The sequence below is a fragment of the Zalophus californianus genome, chromosome 17, assembly GCF_009762305.2.
Source record: "Zalophus californianus isolate mZalCal1 chromosome 17, mZalCal1.pri.v2, whole genome shotgun sequence".
Lineage (NCBI taxonomy): Eukaryota > Metazoa > Chordata > Mammalia > Carnivora > Otariidae > Zalophus > Zalophus californianus.
In genome coordinates this window covers 38,860,201-38,878,031 of record NC_045611.1, presented here as the reverse complement: position 1 = coordinate 38,878,031, position 17,831 = coordinate 38,860,201, and the positions used below count along the sequence as shown (strand labels likewise).

General features: G+C 33.2%; 1 protein-coding gene across 2 annotated transcripts in view; it reads right to left on the bottom strand.

Moving 5' to 3' along the window:
* Positions 1-5,346: 5,346 nt before the first annotated feature.
* The window catches only part of URI1 (URI1 prefoldin like chaperone), a 112,381-nt gene continuing 99,896 nt past the window's right edge, over positions 5,347-17,831 (bottom strand). Inside the window, exons 4-10 of one of the 2 annotated variants that reach the window (XM_027618706.2) lie at positions 17,045-17,136; positions 16,793-16,850; positions 14,803-14,971; positions 13,080-13,419; positions 10,837-10,979; positions 9,798-10,047; positions 5,347-7,099 (exon numbers count right to left, since the gene is read on the bottom strand). In XM_027618706.2, coding sequence (XP_027474507.1) covers positions 6,917-7,099; positions 9,798-10,047; positions 10,837-10,979; positions 13,080-13,419; positions 14,803-14,971; positions 16,793-16,850; positions 17,045-17,136 — 1,235 coding nt within the window. In that variant the 3' untranslated portion in view covers positions 5,347-6,916. The remainder of the gene's footprint in view (positions 7,100-9,797; positions 10,048-10,836; positions 10,980-13,079; positions 13,420-14,802; positions 14,972-16,792; positions 16,851-17,044; positions 17,137-17,831) is intronic. The other variant, XM_027618707.1, reaches the window with a different exon arrangement.

Genomic DNA, 17,831 nt, shown 5'->3' with positions numbered 1-17,831 from the left:
GATTAAAAAAAAAAAAATCAAAGACAAGCCAGACTTGAGAAATATTTGCAAATCATATCTGATATTAGACTTGTATTTAGAACACGTAAAGAACTCTTACAACTCAATAATAAGAACCCAATTTAAAAGTGAGCAACAAATTTGAATAGACACTTCAGAGTCTAACAGTACCTGAAAGTACTATGTGAAAGTACTAAACATGAAAGTACTAAACAATGGCTAACAGTACATGGAAGTTTTCAACATCATTGGTCACTACAGAAATGCAAATTTAAATAAATAAATAAATAAAGCTTTATAGCCATTAGAATGGCTAAAGTGAAAAAGACCATACGGTGTTACCAAGGATATGTAGAAACCAGAAACATACATTGATGGTATGTAAAATTATACAGCCACTTTGAAAAACCGCACTCTCTTAAAAAGCTAAACTTAAATTCATCATCCAATCTAGCAACACCACTCCTAGGTATCTATTCAAGAGAAATAACATACGTCTACACAAAAACTTGCAACGTGAATGTTGATAGTAATATTATTCACAATACCCAGAAAAGTGAACAATTCAAGTGTTCGTCCACTAGTGAATGAATCAACAAAATGTGGTATATCCATACAATGGACTACTAGGCAGCAATAAGAAGGAACTACTGATGCATTAATACAACATGGAGGAACCTCAAAAACCTGATGCCAACTGGAAGACAGATGCCAAAGACTAAATACTGTGGGATTCCATTTATATTAACTGTCCAGAAAATGGAAATCCATACAGAGAAAGCAAATTAGTGGTTGCCCAAGACTGGGGATCTAAATAGGGACTGACTGTAAATGGGTACAAAGGATCTTTTTAGTATGATGGAAATGTTCTAAAACTGGGTTGTAGCAATAGTAGCACAACTTGAAATTTAAAACCACCAAACTGCACACTTAAAAAATGGATGTTATGGTATATAAATTATACCTCAATAAAGCTGTTGGGAAAAAAATAGAACCAAAGTACTACAAATGCTAAAGTGATCATACTGTCTGGGAAGAACAGAGCTATAATAAAAGTGCACATTTTTATAGGAAAGTGTCAAAAAATTAAAATACAGCAAGTATATAATTTCCAAATCAGTAGAGAGAACGGGAAAAAAAAAAGCACTTCATCTGAATAGTAGTAAAGGGCATTGTAGGGAGGTGATAAATAATCAGAGTAAATTGAATGCCCAAAATAGTAGAGTAAGTCCCAATAAGAGTAATTACAGTAACCCTAAACTAAACCTGACAGTTATAAAACATTGTCAGAGTAGGCTAAGAACTGTTTACACTAACACTATAACATCACTACTATGGGCATCTATGTATACACAAAAAGACAAAACACAAAAATATCACACACACAAAATGGAAATGATTATACTAGAAAAATATTTAGCTATATCAATGTTATATGAAATACTTTAAGGCAAAAAAAATTATCATTAAGGACAAGGAGAGTCACTATGAAGCCACTGGATTATGAATATACTAATTCTGTACTTCCATGCACATAATGCCTAAATTCGTATTTAAAAAATGAAGCTTCTCAATGAAACACTGTTACACCGATTAGTTCTCTTCACACTTTTCCTATTCTCTATCTACACATTCCTTTCTTTTACGCATATGGCCAAATAATATCGTTGAAACCACCTCCATTCCAGCAAGTCAAAATGAACTCTCTTAATGTGTGAAGTTTAAGAAACAGAGCAGGTTTCCAATTTGGGTTTTTAAAAAGGTGACCTCACAATTAGTAAGCGAGTATTCGGATATTCTACAGATCACATATTTCCTTATGAGCTACGTGCCCTTGTTTAGAGGGCAAACAATTCACATGTCGGAGAAGGGTGTTAAGAGTGCTGATTATGGAGCAAATCTGCCTGGCTTTAAACCCCAATTCCACCACTTTAACAGCTGTGTGACTTCAAATGTTGCTTAGTCTCTGAGTTAGTCTCCTCATCTCTAAAATAGAGGTGATTAAAAAAAAAAACAAAAAACACAGTACCTACCTCACTAGGCTGCTATGAGCATTACATGAAATAGTCCATATCAAGTATATGGAAAATGCTTGATACATAGTAAGTGCTCAAAAATATTATTTAATTTTTTACGATTCATCAGGTAAGGGAACTACAAAAACTTTATATCCTAATGATGTTCCTATAAAATGAAATTAAACTGAGAAAACACTGTAAAATGTAAAAACTCGACAATACTGACCAACGGATTAAGCATATAAACCGTAAGTATCTAGTGTAGTTGAAGATTTCATTTAACAAGCATTCGACTGAAAGCCTATATGCTATCACCGAAAGAACACACAGATAAAGATTAGTATCCTTGAAAAGCTGTTCCTCAGAAGAGAAAAGCAAATCAAATATAATAAGGTATCTGTACTTCTGAAATTTGGAAATACTCCAATGAACAGAAAATTATAAATTATATGCAAGACCAATTTCCTCAAAAAAGTAAAAGAAATAAAAAATATAGAAAATGAACATGATCACTATATATACTTAATATTCCTTAATGATTCTGAAACTCCTTTAGGACACTACAGTGTCCCAAAGATATTATCAAAGAATCATCAATGAAATGTAGATACGCAAACGTGTTAAAACTATGTCTTCAACAAGAGAACAAATAACATTCAAAACAGACCTTATCCTACGTTTAAAAGAAATCACTGAGTAATTGTGCCAATGGCCCAATCAATCCTTCTAGGACTCTTGCCTTGAAGATATAGATACACTGAAGTTACTCATTGCATCATCACTTGTAACTGCAAAATACCAGAAACAGTGCCCATACATAGGGAAGTGCCAAATAAACCATGTTACAGCTACACAAGAGAATACAAGATCTCTTAAAAAAACAAACAAAAGAACAAAAGAAGATCTCTATAAACTGACATACGGTGATTACCAGGGCATACTATTAACTGGGGGGGGAAAAAAGTGCAGTGGAGAAGTTATACCTGTCATCCTCATGCCAGAAAGAAAGGAGTAAGAAAATACATATGGATGTATTTGTGCTAAAGAAATAAAAAAAAAAATGAGATGAGAAAATAGGGATTGGTTATACACAGCAGGTAGGTGGGGAAGTGACAGAAAGAAGATGGGACAGGAAACGGGGAGCCAGGAAACAACGGGCTGTGCCACTTCTCCGTTTTTACCTTTTTGCAGAGTTTTAACTGTTAGAAGCACACTGATGTTCAAACACCCTTCACACACCACCAAATTACACCGTTAACACCAACAAGGATGTAGACAACCCAAAATGGAACACAAATAGTAACAAATGAACCTAACTGTATTACAAATACACAATCACAATGAAAGAAATGGGAAAAGAAAAAACACTAACCTAAGCAACTTTGGAAAAGTTTCTTGACCCATACTTAGCTAAAAAAAAAAAAAGAACATAAAATAGTGCACTATAGTTAATAAATGTGTTTCTCCTGGGGGTAAGGATTAGCACTCTGAAACTACTTTTATGTGTCTAGAAGATTTAAAAAAAAAAGTAGGCAAATACATTGTAGATAATAAGAGCCAGGTTTCTCACTGTTAAAGAAGTCACAAATAAGGAAAAACTGGAACAAACCCTGTGGCGTTTGATTAAAATCAGAAGTGTCAGTATAAACTTGTATGTTTTTTAATATATATAAACAAATATGTAAATGTAAACACATGCATTGGTTAGTATACATAATTTCCACAAGGAAAGGCTTCTAGCAATTGGCACCACAATGGCAATACACACACCCATATGAGAAATGTTGGTTTTTAAACACCTTTCTCCAATAAAAGGAGTAAGGGTTCCTTGGAGAAGTGGCTGATGATTTGAAGACCGGAGCAGGAAAAATACAAGATAAGCCTGTAACATTTTGTGGAGTCAAAATGTTCAAACAAAAATATGGAGATTTGGGAAAGAATTCAGGAACCAACTCAAAGAAGTTCCTAATGGTCAAATATAGAACAATTTGAGCAAACAAAACAATGGTAACTGGATCTTAACCCACAGAATATCCAAGTTTATACTGATATAAATAATAAATTAATAAACAGCAGGAAGGGGAATGGCACAGCTTTTCATTACAAAAGAATTCTAAGAGATAAATGTAAAAAAAATAAAGTACCCAGACATCTTGATGCTAATAAAGCATTAATGCTAATTAATTCTTTTTTTTTTTTTTTTTTGCTAATTAATTCTTGACAGGAGCATTGAAATAGCTTCACAGGAGCCCCTCTATCCCATTAGATTACATTAGGGGGGAAGAAGGAGGAAGGATGGGGGACAGGGGAGGGGAGGGAAAAAGGGGGAAGGGAAGGCAGAGCAGTGTTAGGTAGGTAGGTAGAAAGAGCCAAAACAAGAAAATCACCATTAGGCAAATACCACAGTAATAACTGTTGCCAACAAGATCTGCCAATGAATGCAAATATTAGTGGGCTTAAGTTTGAGGAGGAAAAGAAGCATAACTACAAAGGAAAAGATAGTAACTTTATAGTGGAAAAACCTAGCAGACACCACTTTAACAAGGTTAACACTGAAATTTTGGACCTCTTGAAATGACACACTAGAATGCATCTCTGATATGAACCTCTTGATATGATGCATTTCTGTGGTATTCTTGCCAAAAATGCAAAACCTCATTCTAATTATGAGTACATCAAACAAACTCAAATTGAGGAGCATCCTACAAAATATCTGACCAGTACTCTTCAATATGTCAAAATCATAAAAGAAAACAAACTATCAGACTGGAGGAAACTAAGGAGTTACAAAAAATGCAAAATAGGATCCTAGAACAGAAAAACAACACTTAGTGAAAAAGTTGGTGAAATTCAAATAAGATCTGTAGATCAGTTAATAGTACTGTACCAACATAAATTTTCCAGTTTTAATCATTGCATTAGGGTTATACAAGATATTATAATATTAGGGGAAGCTGAATGAAGAGGTATATGCAAACTATACTATTTTTGCAATTTTTCTGTAAGTCTAAAATTTGTTCAACATACAAAAAAAACTTCTGCTATTGTTTTACAATGGTTTAAAAGAGAACACTTATGACCAGCTTCATTTTATCCCATCGAAACATGAATTTAATATGAAAAATAAGGCTATAATGTAAAATTACAATCGAACCTTTGTTGTAAGACTGAAGAAGCCATGAAATGGGGCCACACCACTTCATTTAGTTTTCAGCAGAACATAAGAAAATGTTACCGAACACTTATTCTTTGCTTCTACCACCATCTTATTCTATGAGGGAACATCGTATTTGCAAGTGACATAAACTACATAAACAACAGGCTCAAATTATGAAAAATTATTTAATGACACTACTCTTGAAATTACATGCCTGTAAAGGATATCACAATAGTCCCACAATAAAGTTTGTTTCTGGGGGAATATCTAACAGGGCTCACTTGAATGGCAATTGGGGTCAGGACTCTTCTGTGTGTATGTGATGGTACTCTTGGTTTGGTTTGATTTTTGTGGGGGAATGGGCTGAGAGAAAACAGTTTTAACTAAAAATATACGCACAGTTGGTTAAAATTTACTAAAGAACAAATCTACATTTTTAGGCTATCTTTCAAAATCAGTCCTCTGTTCTGACTTATCCATTAACTTGTGGAGATTCAGGCTCATCCCCGTATTATTAAAATACATATTCATAAAATTTTTACAGTTGTGCTGTTCTAGTTACAAATAGCTTCTACTTTTCTAGGACATAATTTCACTTTGTTTAAGCAAGAATTCATTAAAGAAGCTATAAATAACTTTTAAATATTTAGCCATGAATAGAGGGTGGACTGGCATTGATGGCTTATTTTAGTACTAATGCAGAATGCTTTTTAAAAGCTACATTTCAGCATGCATCAAGCTAATGATTAACACTTGAAGTGTAATTTTCAATGTTAGAATAAATTTCTCTTTATTTTAAGGATTTTTGCTAACAGTCAATATGTTATTTCAATTATTTACTAGTAGGAAAGTAGCCTTAGAGAATGAAAATGTTGGAAAATTAAAACATAAAATTTCTTATATAAAAAATCTTGGATTTTTTTTTTTTAAGCATCTACACAACCTTTCCTTCTCTCCCAAAATATAATTCCAGTTAAAAGTGAACACACCAAGGAAAAAGAATTGCCTATGGAATTACACGAATTCAAGGAACCACTGTGTGGTGCAGGTAGCATAGATATGAATCAAAGACATTTCTGTATTCAATTCTGAATCATAAACTTCACAACATTTTAGAGACCAAGTTTCATAAAATTTTTACTTGAAAAAAAAATGTTTTACAAAATACCATTCTTCTAATCAAAGAAACTTTCCCAGAGGGTACACGTAGCTTTCGGCCTCAGAGATGATAGAATGACCGTCAAAGGGGAGAGTTTTTTTAAATAGCCACCTAGCTGCAAAACCTACAAGAAGTAGATTTTTTTAAAGTGCCTTTAAAATGCTAAAGCAAGTAACATAATTGTTGAATCTATTTGAAATTTTTTAAGTTTCCTTAAAATGGTCCATATGGTATGCACAACTTCACAGCTGGTACAAAACTGCCTGTATTTAGTTCAAAACACAAAAACAATGCATATGAACAGTATTCTTTGAAAAATAATTCTAAATACTGCCAGTGCATCGTAAGAACACTTAGACAACAGTATTGACAGTATTCAGAAAATTAACAAAACAAGCTGAATATTAAAGTATTCAAACATTTACTTTGATTTTGAATACCACTGATAACAGTAAGAGATCTTGCTGCCAAATGAATTCTGGATGCCTATTTCAAACTACACGTAACATATTTTGCGATATAGATTCTAAAGAAATGCAAAACCAGGTTCCAGGATGTAAACTCCCATTGCCTAGGCAGGCCCTAGTTTTTCTGCTGCAATCTGGCAGCTTTGAACTTTGAAACCCTCTTTGTAGTTTCTTCTGATACTTCTGACAGAACTTCTTTTCGTTCTGGAATGGTGGGTAGCACAGGATGAACCAGGGTTGGGTGTGGTGTTAAGGAGGGTGACAGAAATTCTTTTTCTATTACAGTTCCAGAAAAAGCCTAGAAGACAAAAGTCAGATTATGGTAACAAAACGTAAGTAAGATGCCCACAAAATCTTTATCCTGTATTTGCCAATTAGACATTTCTTTTTGTTAAAAGTAAATTCTTAAGATTTTTGGATAAATACACAAAATACAAATTGTTCAAAGAAATCAAGTACTATTAAAATATATCTTAATTACACCACCAAATATAAGTAGATTTTTATAAGAAAGCAAAATGTAAAATGAACGTTTTATCTGGTATCAAACAAAAATGGGTACATAAAATATCCTCAACTTTCACACATTCCATTTATGTCCAGACCATGCTGTGGAAAATAATGTATTGAACTAAAACATGCTATTAGGGTGTCAAACATGAGCTGATGAATGAGCTATCCTATGGAGGCCATGCTGCCCGCTAGCCAATAGCTTACTTTCAGCAGTAGTGACATTTCTTAGGTGGTGTTCATTTATGGCAGTTACTTGAGAATTTTATTGAATCTTGCCTCAATTTTATTTAAGAGATCAGTGTGAACTGAAAAATTAAGTGCTGATACTAGTGGAGACAAGCACCTGCCTCAAAATTTATCATAATTCAATAATGAAAATCAGATGTTCCACCAAAAAAAAATGATTCTTTTAATTTCAACTGGATGTCTGCTGGACTTAATCTGGCCAACTCTGTGTTCAACTGAAAAAAAAGTAATGTGTACAAAATGCTGGAAATATAACCAATGATGTATCTTTATATATCTTTTTATATAAAGATCTTTTTATATAAAGGGGCACCTGGGTGGCTCAGTCAGTTAAGGGTCTGCCTTCAGCTCAGGTCATGATCGAGCCCCGCATCCATCGGGCTCCCTGCTCAGCGGGGAGTCTGCTTCTCCCTCTCCCTCTGCCCCTCCCCCTGCCTTGTGCTCTCTCGCATGCTCACTCTCTCTCAAATAATATTTTAAAATAAATAAATATAAATGAATGACTGACTGAATGAATAAGATCTATAAAACCCAAGGAGTTGATATGGATTTTATTCTGAAAGTTTCTGGTATTTGATTGCCCCTTTCATCTTTTAAAACTCATTACATACAAAGTAAAATCTGACATGTAAACTTTCATGTATATTTTGCTTCCCTTTGTCTACCAAGAGTACAAATTTAGTTAAGACAATGTATCACCTGAATACTTTAGAAAGCCACGCCCCTCCACCTTGCCCCACCAAAGAAACAAAACAAGAATGCCCCTTCCTTCCCACAGTATTTCAAGAACTTGGGTGGAATCCAAGCTCTCAAAAGAAACCCAAAGTCTACTTTCTCAAAACTCCTATTTTATCCTGATGAGCATTGAGCCTTATATAAAAAATGCTTCTGCAAAAAGAAGACATTATTTCAGCATTTAAAGACACTGAAAAGGATATCTTTCAAGTACTTACCATATGCATGAACTATTTGTTTTGGTGTTCAAAAAAAAATGTACAGCTTCTAGAATGCTAATGATAACAGTTCAATACAAAATGCAAAGCTAATAAGAATGAAATAAAACTAAGTTCCAGTCCTGAGCTCTAGCTATACCATGATACATTAAGTCCTTATAAAAACCTAATTTTCAAAAACTTAAAAATAGCAGAAATCTACACCCATTACCTGTTTTTCTAATAGTATGGAAGACTATTAAATGAGATACTTTCCAGGGCAACTGAGATCATTGTACTGGGTGGAGGGGAGGAAAAAAATTTAGGAAAAAAAACAAAAAAATTTAGAAATCATGCCTGGGAATAATGGCAACCATAACATATGACTATTTCAAAGATAGGAATTCTTATTTGGGGATCTCCCAATACCCCTCCCCTCCACACACAATAGTGTGTGCTATGTGGTAGATAAGAATATATCTGTGTGCACTCATTTTTCTGAGGGGAGGATCTCCAGCTTTCATTAAATTGTAAAACGGTTCCATAACCCCCAAGAGTAAATATGTCCCTGGCACAGGCCAAAACACAGGACCTCAGATAATTATCTGCCATATATATTTCTTCTTTAACTCAACTAACGCATATAAAGGAAGTGTATAGTCATCTACTTGAACTATTCTAAAATGACTATGGTTTGGTCTAGTGGCAATTTATTTAAAGTAAGCTGCTAAATGATCTTCTAGCCAAAAATGTAACACATATGCAAACTGAGATACTTTAAAATTCCTACTTCACAAAAATAAAACTTTAAGATTGGTAATATTTTCCCCCTGCAAAAGTTTTCTTGAATTATGTTAACTTTACAAGACCCTCATTTATGTTGCTAGTGACTATTAATGTTTTACAAATTATTAATTATTGAAAAAGAACAAACCTAGAATGAATTAGGTCCCATAATTTTTGAGATTAAATATATGTACAAACTAAAGAAGCTATAAGATAAACAATTCCATTAACCAGTTGATTAACTTCAATAAATAACAATATAAGATAAAATCATTTAAAGAGTAGAAGACTAATAATTTATAAACCATACCTAGGAGATAGAGCACCTCTAATTTTTAAAAAGGCAGAGGAGAGCCTCTTTTAAAGAAATGTCTTTTCAAATCCAAAAATTATCTCTGTGAAATCGGGAAAGTGAATCATAGGCGCTTCTGAAATGGAGCTACCACCACCTTTTTGATCTCACAAAAACTGAGGAAAGATACTACATGACATAAGAGAGGCAGAGACACACACACACACCTCAGGCGTTCCTGATAAGGACAAAAGTTTCTTGGGATGATTTTCCTCTCGTTCCTCTTCCAAAATACTCTCACTAGTGTCACTGCAAGTGGCCTCCTCGCAGCTGACACTCCTCAGGCCTCCCCGCCGGTCGTCCAAGTCCGCAGCACTGCTTTCACTGGTGTCACTGCAAACACTGTTCTCTCTGCTGCGAGACTTCAGGATCGACTTGCGAGGCACGTACTCTCCGTTCACAACATCAACGAAGACTCTACAATATCCGAAAACATACACAGCCACTTGGGTAACTCAAAAACAGAGGATACATTTATAATGATTTCAAAAAAATCTTTTCTAGAAATTAATCTACAACGCTTTTTTCAAAGTTACATCTAAAATTTTCACAATCAAAATAATTTTTAGCTTCAAATGATGTATTTTATATTCTTAAAAACATGATTTTTTTGGCCTGAGTACTTTTTTTATACCCATGTTCTGGGTGACACCTGATTTGTCAAAATTCCACATAAATTTAGGCCTACTTAGAAGACAATTTAGCAATTTTAACTCTTTTACAAATATGGGTCATGAAAACAGTAGGTATTTTTAAATGGTAACTTTTTCAACAAACAACACAACAAAAAACTGGAACAGCAATGCTTGACTCCTGCTTTGTGAAAAGGTAAACCACATGCCAAGCATCTTCACAGCTATGGCAGAAAGTACTGCTCCAGCCCATTAGAAACACAAACTTATATTTCTAAAGTTAACATACAACATATTTTGACTGGATCGATCGGGAATGTTTTAAAAGCACTGGCAAAGAGGGGGAAAAGGGAAAGACCATGCACTTTTCCAAGTGCTTTGACCTGGGAACCTATGGTAGCTCAGTAGCCCCTGTGAGAGTATTTGAAATACTAAGCAACTCTATCAGAATACCTCACTTTTCAGTGATAGATAGAGCCTTCTGTATTACAGACAACCTCTTCCTATAAATGTTCAGTTACAAAAAGAGGGAAGGGAACAGCACATTGTTCTGCTGCCTGTGAATACCACTCACCTATAAATGTCAGCAGGAGTCCTGATAGTAGGCAGCTCTTGGGCAGAATGACCACCACCAGAGCTGTTCTTTCGTTTACGTTTAGCTTCTTCTTTCTTTTCACTGAATTTTAAAGTGGTATTTTTTCCAGTATTTATTCGGACCTAAAAATTTCACAGCATAAAATAACAACCCTTTTGAGAAATTAAATCAAAGTCAAAACTAAAACAAACTCTGTAAGTAAAGAAGAGTGACAGTTTAAATTTTTTTGACACTCATGAAATGATGTGCATTATCAGGATTAAAAAGTCCTTACCTTAACATACTTTACTACATTAAATTGTATCTTCTTTAATGACCAATTCTAGTCTTCAGTGACTTTATTATTGTATTGAAAGCAAATTACATTTAAACTAAATGATTCATTTATTATAAGCTTTCACATCACCCCATTACTTTGATGTAAATTTTTGGCTTAAATCATGCATTTCAAAACAAAGAGCACAATTAACCAAAAGAAATATTTGGTAAGAATATAAAATTTAGGTCATAAAAGCAATATTAGATAATATTTAACTATTTAGAATTTTTTAAATACCTCTAGTTTTTAGAAACTAACTAAGAAAAAGAAACAAACAAAAAAAACCCTGCAGGATTATCATGTTATTCTTCTATTCCTACTAGGCATTTATACTGCGCTTTCCACATGAATGACTGCTCTTCCTCATAACATTCCTAAAAATACTACTTTTTCTTCCTTTTTTATTGACATGCAAATAAGAAAAAGTTTAAAGCCTGAAATAAGAATCATAAAACAAACTTCTTTTTCTGGTTATTAGGTCAATTTTTTCCAAAGAATTCACAAGATGCTCCCTTTAGCCTGAAGTATTAAAAAATAAATAAATAAATAATTTCACTTCCTATTAGAGCAGGGATAACTTAAGGGACCTAAGAAATATCAAATATGTTTTAAACATGTTTCATTAAATAATAATCACGGATACTTAAGACTGATACCATGGACCCTTAACTCTGCTCTAGGCAATCCCTGAAGAGATACCTTGTGGTACAAAGAGCACTACACTGACACAAAGGACTTTCTGTTTTATTACTAGCCAGCTCTATGGACTTCCAGGCCTTAAGTTTCCTTGAGAAAGATGAATTAGAAAGATAAATTCCCAGCTGCTCCTCAGAGCAGCATTGCAGAGCAAGGGAATGGGTTTAAGGTAGTCTATCCTTCCTCCAATCAGAACCAACCTGTTTTGATCTATTTTAAATACTGGGATTTTACAATAAGTACGAAGGCAATAAAAAGTCTTTTGATACTAAAGAAACGCTTACAAACCCTGTATTAGAAGATCTCTACAAGAGGGCACGTTCTGCGTGGAGCACTGGGTGTTATGCACAAACAATGAATCATGGAACACTACATCAAAAACTAATGATGTAATGTATGGTGATTAACATAACAATAAAAATTATTAAAAAGAAGATCTCTACAGTAACCCCCAGGTCTAAAATGCCAAAATTCTAAAGTCATGATTATCCACAGATGTTTATATTTACTTTATCAGAAAAGGAGCTTTTTACTTCCTCCTAAATTTTTCCACTTTGCTCATGGTGCTCCTATTCATGTTGTGCCCATACAGAAAATAAAAACCAGGCATAATTAAAAATGTAACAAAAGCAGTCACTTTAACATCCTAAGTACACCAAAACACCCACAATATAACTAACTCTCGAATTCATAAGAAAACTCTCTGAATGAAGGACAGGTGGAGTTACAGTGGTTGCTGCTCAAATCTGATCCCTTTCCAGACCCCAAACAATTCAAATTCTATTGTGGCTTCAGAGAACAATGGACCAAAAACAAACTATCTAGATTTTAGACTCCCCCCCTACCCTTTTTCTTTTTAGAAAAATTGGCCAGAATAAGAGGCAAAAGATGGTTTTCTTGTTTGGCACTATCAACAATATTAATCACTGCTGACACTGTTCTTTTTTAAAGAGTATTATCAGGCGCCTGGGTGGCTCAGATGGTTAAGCATCTGCCTTCGGCTCAGGTCATGATCCCAGGGTCCTGGGATCGAGTCCTGCAACGGGCTCCCTGCTCCTTGGGAGCCTGCTTCTCCCTCTGCCTCTCTCCCTCTCTCTCTCTCTCATGAATAAATAAATAAAATATTTTTAAAAAAATAAAGAGTGTTATCGATGATACTGAATATTTAAATTATATGCAAAATTAATAAAGTTAAAAGTATACAAACCCTCTTAGGTTCGACAGTATGAGAAAAATATATTGTTGGTATAGAATGATCTCCAACCCCTAAAGCATCATGGTCATTTTCATTTTCATTATCACCACCATCAACATCATCATCATCATCATCATCTTCATTACTGTGGTAAGAATTTGAACCATTCATTGAATGAATGCCATTCATCTGACCACCGAACAGTTCTGAATGTGTAACATCCTTATAACAGCTGCTGGAAGTAACAGAGTCTGTTATTTGATGCATCACATGCACATTTATATTCTGATCTTCCTTTTCTTCTTCAGAAGACGTCGTATCCTCTCCATTTGCAATCATAGTATCAGGCTTACTAGTAAAGAAAAAGAAAATTAACAAGATCAAACAAACACATCAAAATTCTCCACATTCTAATTCTCAGTTCATTTCAATGGGCAGAAATTAAGATTGAATAAGATATATTTTTAACTAGAATTCTAAGTCTATAAAAATGTTTTGAAATAAATTAACAAAAAACCCCTACGCTAATTCTGTATGTTGTAGTTACTCAAACACTAAGTAAAATATAGATGATTTTTTTATCTTTGCAAGAGGACATGGCCACCCACAACACAATATAAATAATACAATCAAGAGATTTGTAAGAAATTCACAGAGAATATGTTTCTCTATTTAAAGACCAGAAATTAAAGTCCCAGAACATGTAACACATTCTTATTTCTACTTCTATATTTGGAATATTTTACAAGCATGTATTATTGTAATTTTAAAAAAAGAATTCATACGTACACACATGAATGTAATTATATGTATACACACATGTACATTTTTCATGCTTCATTTCTGAAGGATTTGAAGACCTTACAAAAATAACAAAACCAAAAAAGCAATAGAACTGAAATAACATCATGCAAAAATAGAAAGAGAATCATGACCAAGAAAATAACAAGATTCAAGATTCAAGACTGATCTAAAAAAATGAAAGAGTTTCAGTTAATCAAAAAGACCTAAGAATTCATAGGTGAAATGGTAGAAAAAAATATATATCCTTTGTGCCTCATGTCCTATTTTTCACAGAAACTAATTACTGCATATGGTACATCATTAAGCAAAATAATATATGAACTTCTGTAGTAACAGATTTCATTGAGCATTCTGACAATTCCAAGTGAGTGCTAATGTGTATTTCAAACAGCAGTTTGGAAAAGTTTTTCATATATATAACTACCTGACCAGATTACAAACTGCCTGCTCAATAAACAGAAAAGTTTGCAAAGGAAAGCAAGAATAAACATTTTACAGTAACAAATCCAGAGCAAGTTTTTCTTTTAACAAGTCATTCAAATATACAGCATTATCCTGACTAGAGTATAAAAATATTTCATTTAAAATGTAATATATAAAACATCCATAATTATTTTAAGTCGACTATATATCTTAGGACTTCATTATATAAAATATGGCTGAAATCTTAAAAAAACAGGAATATTGATTTTAAGTATTTCTGTACACACACATATATGCATGGGCATGTACATGAATGTACAGTCCTAAAAGAAAATATTCTAAAGAAGTTAATATTTATTTTAGAGTGGGAGGATTACTGATATTTTAATATATTATACTTTTCTATATTTTCTTCAATTAACGTATTGTTTTATTAATGAGGAAAGAGATTAACAAGGAAATGTTGTTTAGAAACAAATTCTCTTGGAAAGATAATGTCATTAGGTACCTATCAAGTTCACCCAGCAATTCTTCTTGTCTCTCTAGTTCTTCAAGTCGAGCCCACAGTTCCTTATCAGCAAGCAAATCCTTGGATTTTACATCATTTGCAAAATCTGCTTCAAAAATATCCGAAGTTTTTGGTTTGGAGTGAGGTTTATGAGCAATTCGGTGTTTTGCTATTTAAAAAAAAAGGAAAGACACGGCTATTAATGGCCAACTTTAAAAAGGCATAAATGTAAACTTATGAGACTTTCTTTAGAGGAGAGGGGATGTTGAGACAGAGAGGGATGGTTTTAAAGGTAAGCAAAGGCAACTCTAAGATGTATCTATCTCATAATCTTGCTACTCAAAGTGTGGTCCAAAGACCAGCACCACTGATATCCTTGCAGAACATTTCAGAAGTATTGACACTCAGGGCCACCCCAGATCTGCCAAATCACAACCCTGTGTTTTAACAAGAGCCCAAGAGGATTCATATGCACATTAAAGACCGTGAAGAGCTACCTGAGAGCTTCAAAAATGCAGAAGTAGAAATGGTCACAAGGTACCCTACTTATAACAAAAAAATTCAACACAAATAATACATATCTTCCATTCTTACTCAAAAGAATTTAGTTACTAAAGTAATACATCAAAGCCTTGTCACAGGATACTTTCAACTCTAAGACACTGCCAGGCATGAATACCCTAGGAGGAATCTATAGAGGCTAATCCCTGGGAAGTTGGACTATAATTTTATATATGAACATTTCTACTTTTTAAATTGCTTTATCTTATTTGTAATTCTCATGTGAGGGCAGGAGATAAAGAAAATCTGAACTCAAATCCATTTGCTTTTCATTTGAAAAAAATGGACTTTTTTATAAAGCATATTATAGCTTTGAAGAAGGCAATGGGGAAGAAGTCTAAAATGCTGTTATGAGATATGGTTAACAGATGACCTCCACCGTATATTCAAAAGTAGAACAGCCTCCTAAATCTGAAAATAACAAAATTGTGTTTCATGGCCTATTATTCTCTGTAACTATCATTGATAAAGCAGTATTAGCAAGTTTCATATTTCAGGCCTGTAAAACACAAAAATCTTTCACTGGTCACCACAAACAAAAATTGTAACTTGTCTTTCTGTTCTTTAACTAATGTATGTCTCCTTTATTTCACCTCCTAAAGCCACTTGATACTAATTTTGATGCCCTATTAGTAGAGATAGTATGGCTAGAATATGGCTTCTAAAATTATCCTGTTTCAACCAGTAAGTTCTCTTCAGAGTTAATTACTTAAAAAAAATGGATTTTAAAAAATCAAAATAATGTTAAAAGTAACAGTTTTCTACAGCAGCAAATTATAAACCATTTATATAATATTTTTAAAAATTTCACTACTGTAACACGTTACAACTGACTGGGAAATCACTCACTGCCTTTACTGAAGTAAACCCAAACACATAACCCATCCTTGGCAAGAGAAGGCTATTAAGTGAGCCTGGGAAACCACCTGTGTCCCGAATGCCACTGCAAGCAACATAAAATGAATGGCCGAAAAATGCTTAGATTATCTTCATTTTTTCTTCCAAAAACAACACCTAAAGCTAAACTTTTAAAAGAAGAACTAGCAAAAGATATATTATGACTCAAAGTCAATGATCAAATTAGGGGCAGACCAGTGTATAGAATATACATCTTCTGAACTTGAGATATTTGGATCATTACAACTTTGAAGAAAGCCATGTCATCTCACCACTTAAAATAGATCAACCAGTTATCAAGTTTTTCATCAAAAAGTTATTTCCCTTCTAATGTTTATATTTTAAAATATATTAAAACATATAATGATTTATATCAAAGTTATAAAAACATAATAATCAATGAAACAAATGTTTGTATCTTATGAATTTAAAAGTATCATATAATCCTAAATATCTCACATAAGAGCCCCTGAAAATCAACACAAATGGCAAATATTTAAATAACTAGACATAAAACAATCTTACTGCTTACCTTTAAATTCAAAGTCACTTTTAATTTCTTCTCTTATGTCAACAATGTCGCCTGCAGCCTAATTTTTTAAACAAAAAAAGCCCATTAACAATTTGAATCTTCAATACATTAAAATTCTTATAAGTGCAATCATACAAACTAGAAAAATGCCTGAAAGCAACTGAAACAAGGGATTTGTTCCAGGGCTGTAAGATTTTTTTTCAACATAAAGACTGTTCTAAAAAAACTAGAAGACTGAAAACAAATACTCACATCACTCATTTTCTGCAAATCTTCTGTGAATTCAACTCTGGATTCAAAATTTTTCATCACTTTTTTTAAATCATCTATTGTTTTTCTTACATCTGAAATAAACAACACAACCATTATGTAAAATGTGGCATATGTAAGACCTACAGTATCATTTTAACTATAGTCCTATCATACTGCAAATATAATGACTAAATAATAATGTTTTAGAAAACATCTTACCTTACCTTTATTTTCATTTTAAATGGACTTAACAGTATAGTCACACTGTGGGTTTTTTGTGATATACACAGTATGTGACTCTGTTACTAAAGTGTCTGTCTACTAACATTTTTCTCTACATTACAGAATGCAAAATACGATTACAGATGTTGCACAGTACAACCAAATTCCTCCAGAACCACCACCTATTTGGACTATCACACATAACACAGTATTTCACAACAGTTTGTACAATTTTTATCCAGCTTTATAACAAAAGGATAGAACAGATTGAAATCTGTTATTTTGCTTCTGTACAGAAATATCCCTGAATTAAACAACTGAAAATATAAAATTTTTATGGCATATTATCATCCATTTTCCAACTTTAAATTTTAATAACTGCACAGTAATACAATCTATACACTTTCAATTTCTCCTAAATATCACCCTCCATTAATTTATTTGAAGAAAAAACTTAATTTGGGAATGGACAAAAACATTTCTCTATCTAATACTGGACAAATGCAACAAGTAATTCATGTTTCTTGGATTGAAGTAGAAATCTCTGTTATGCAGCCAATAGCAC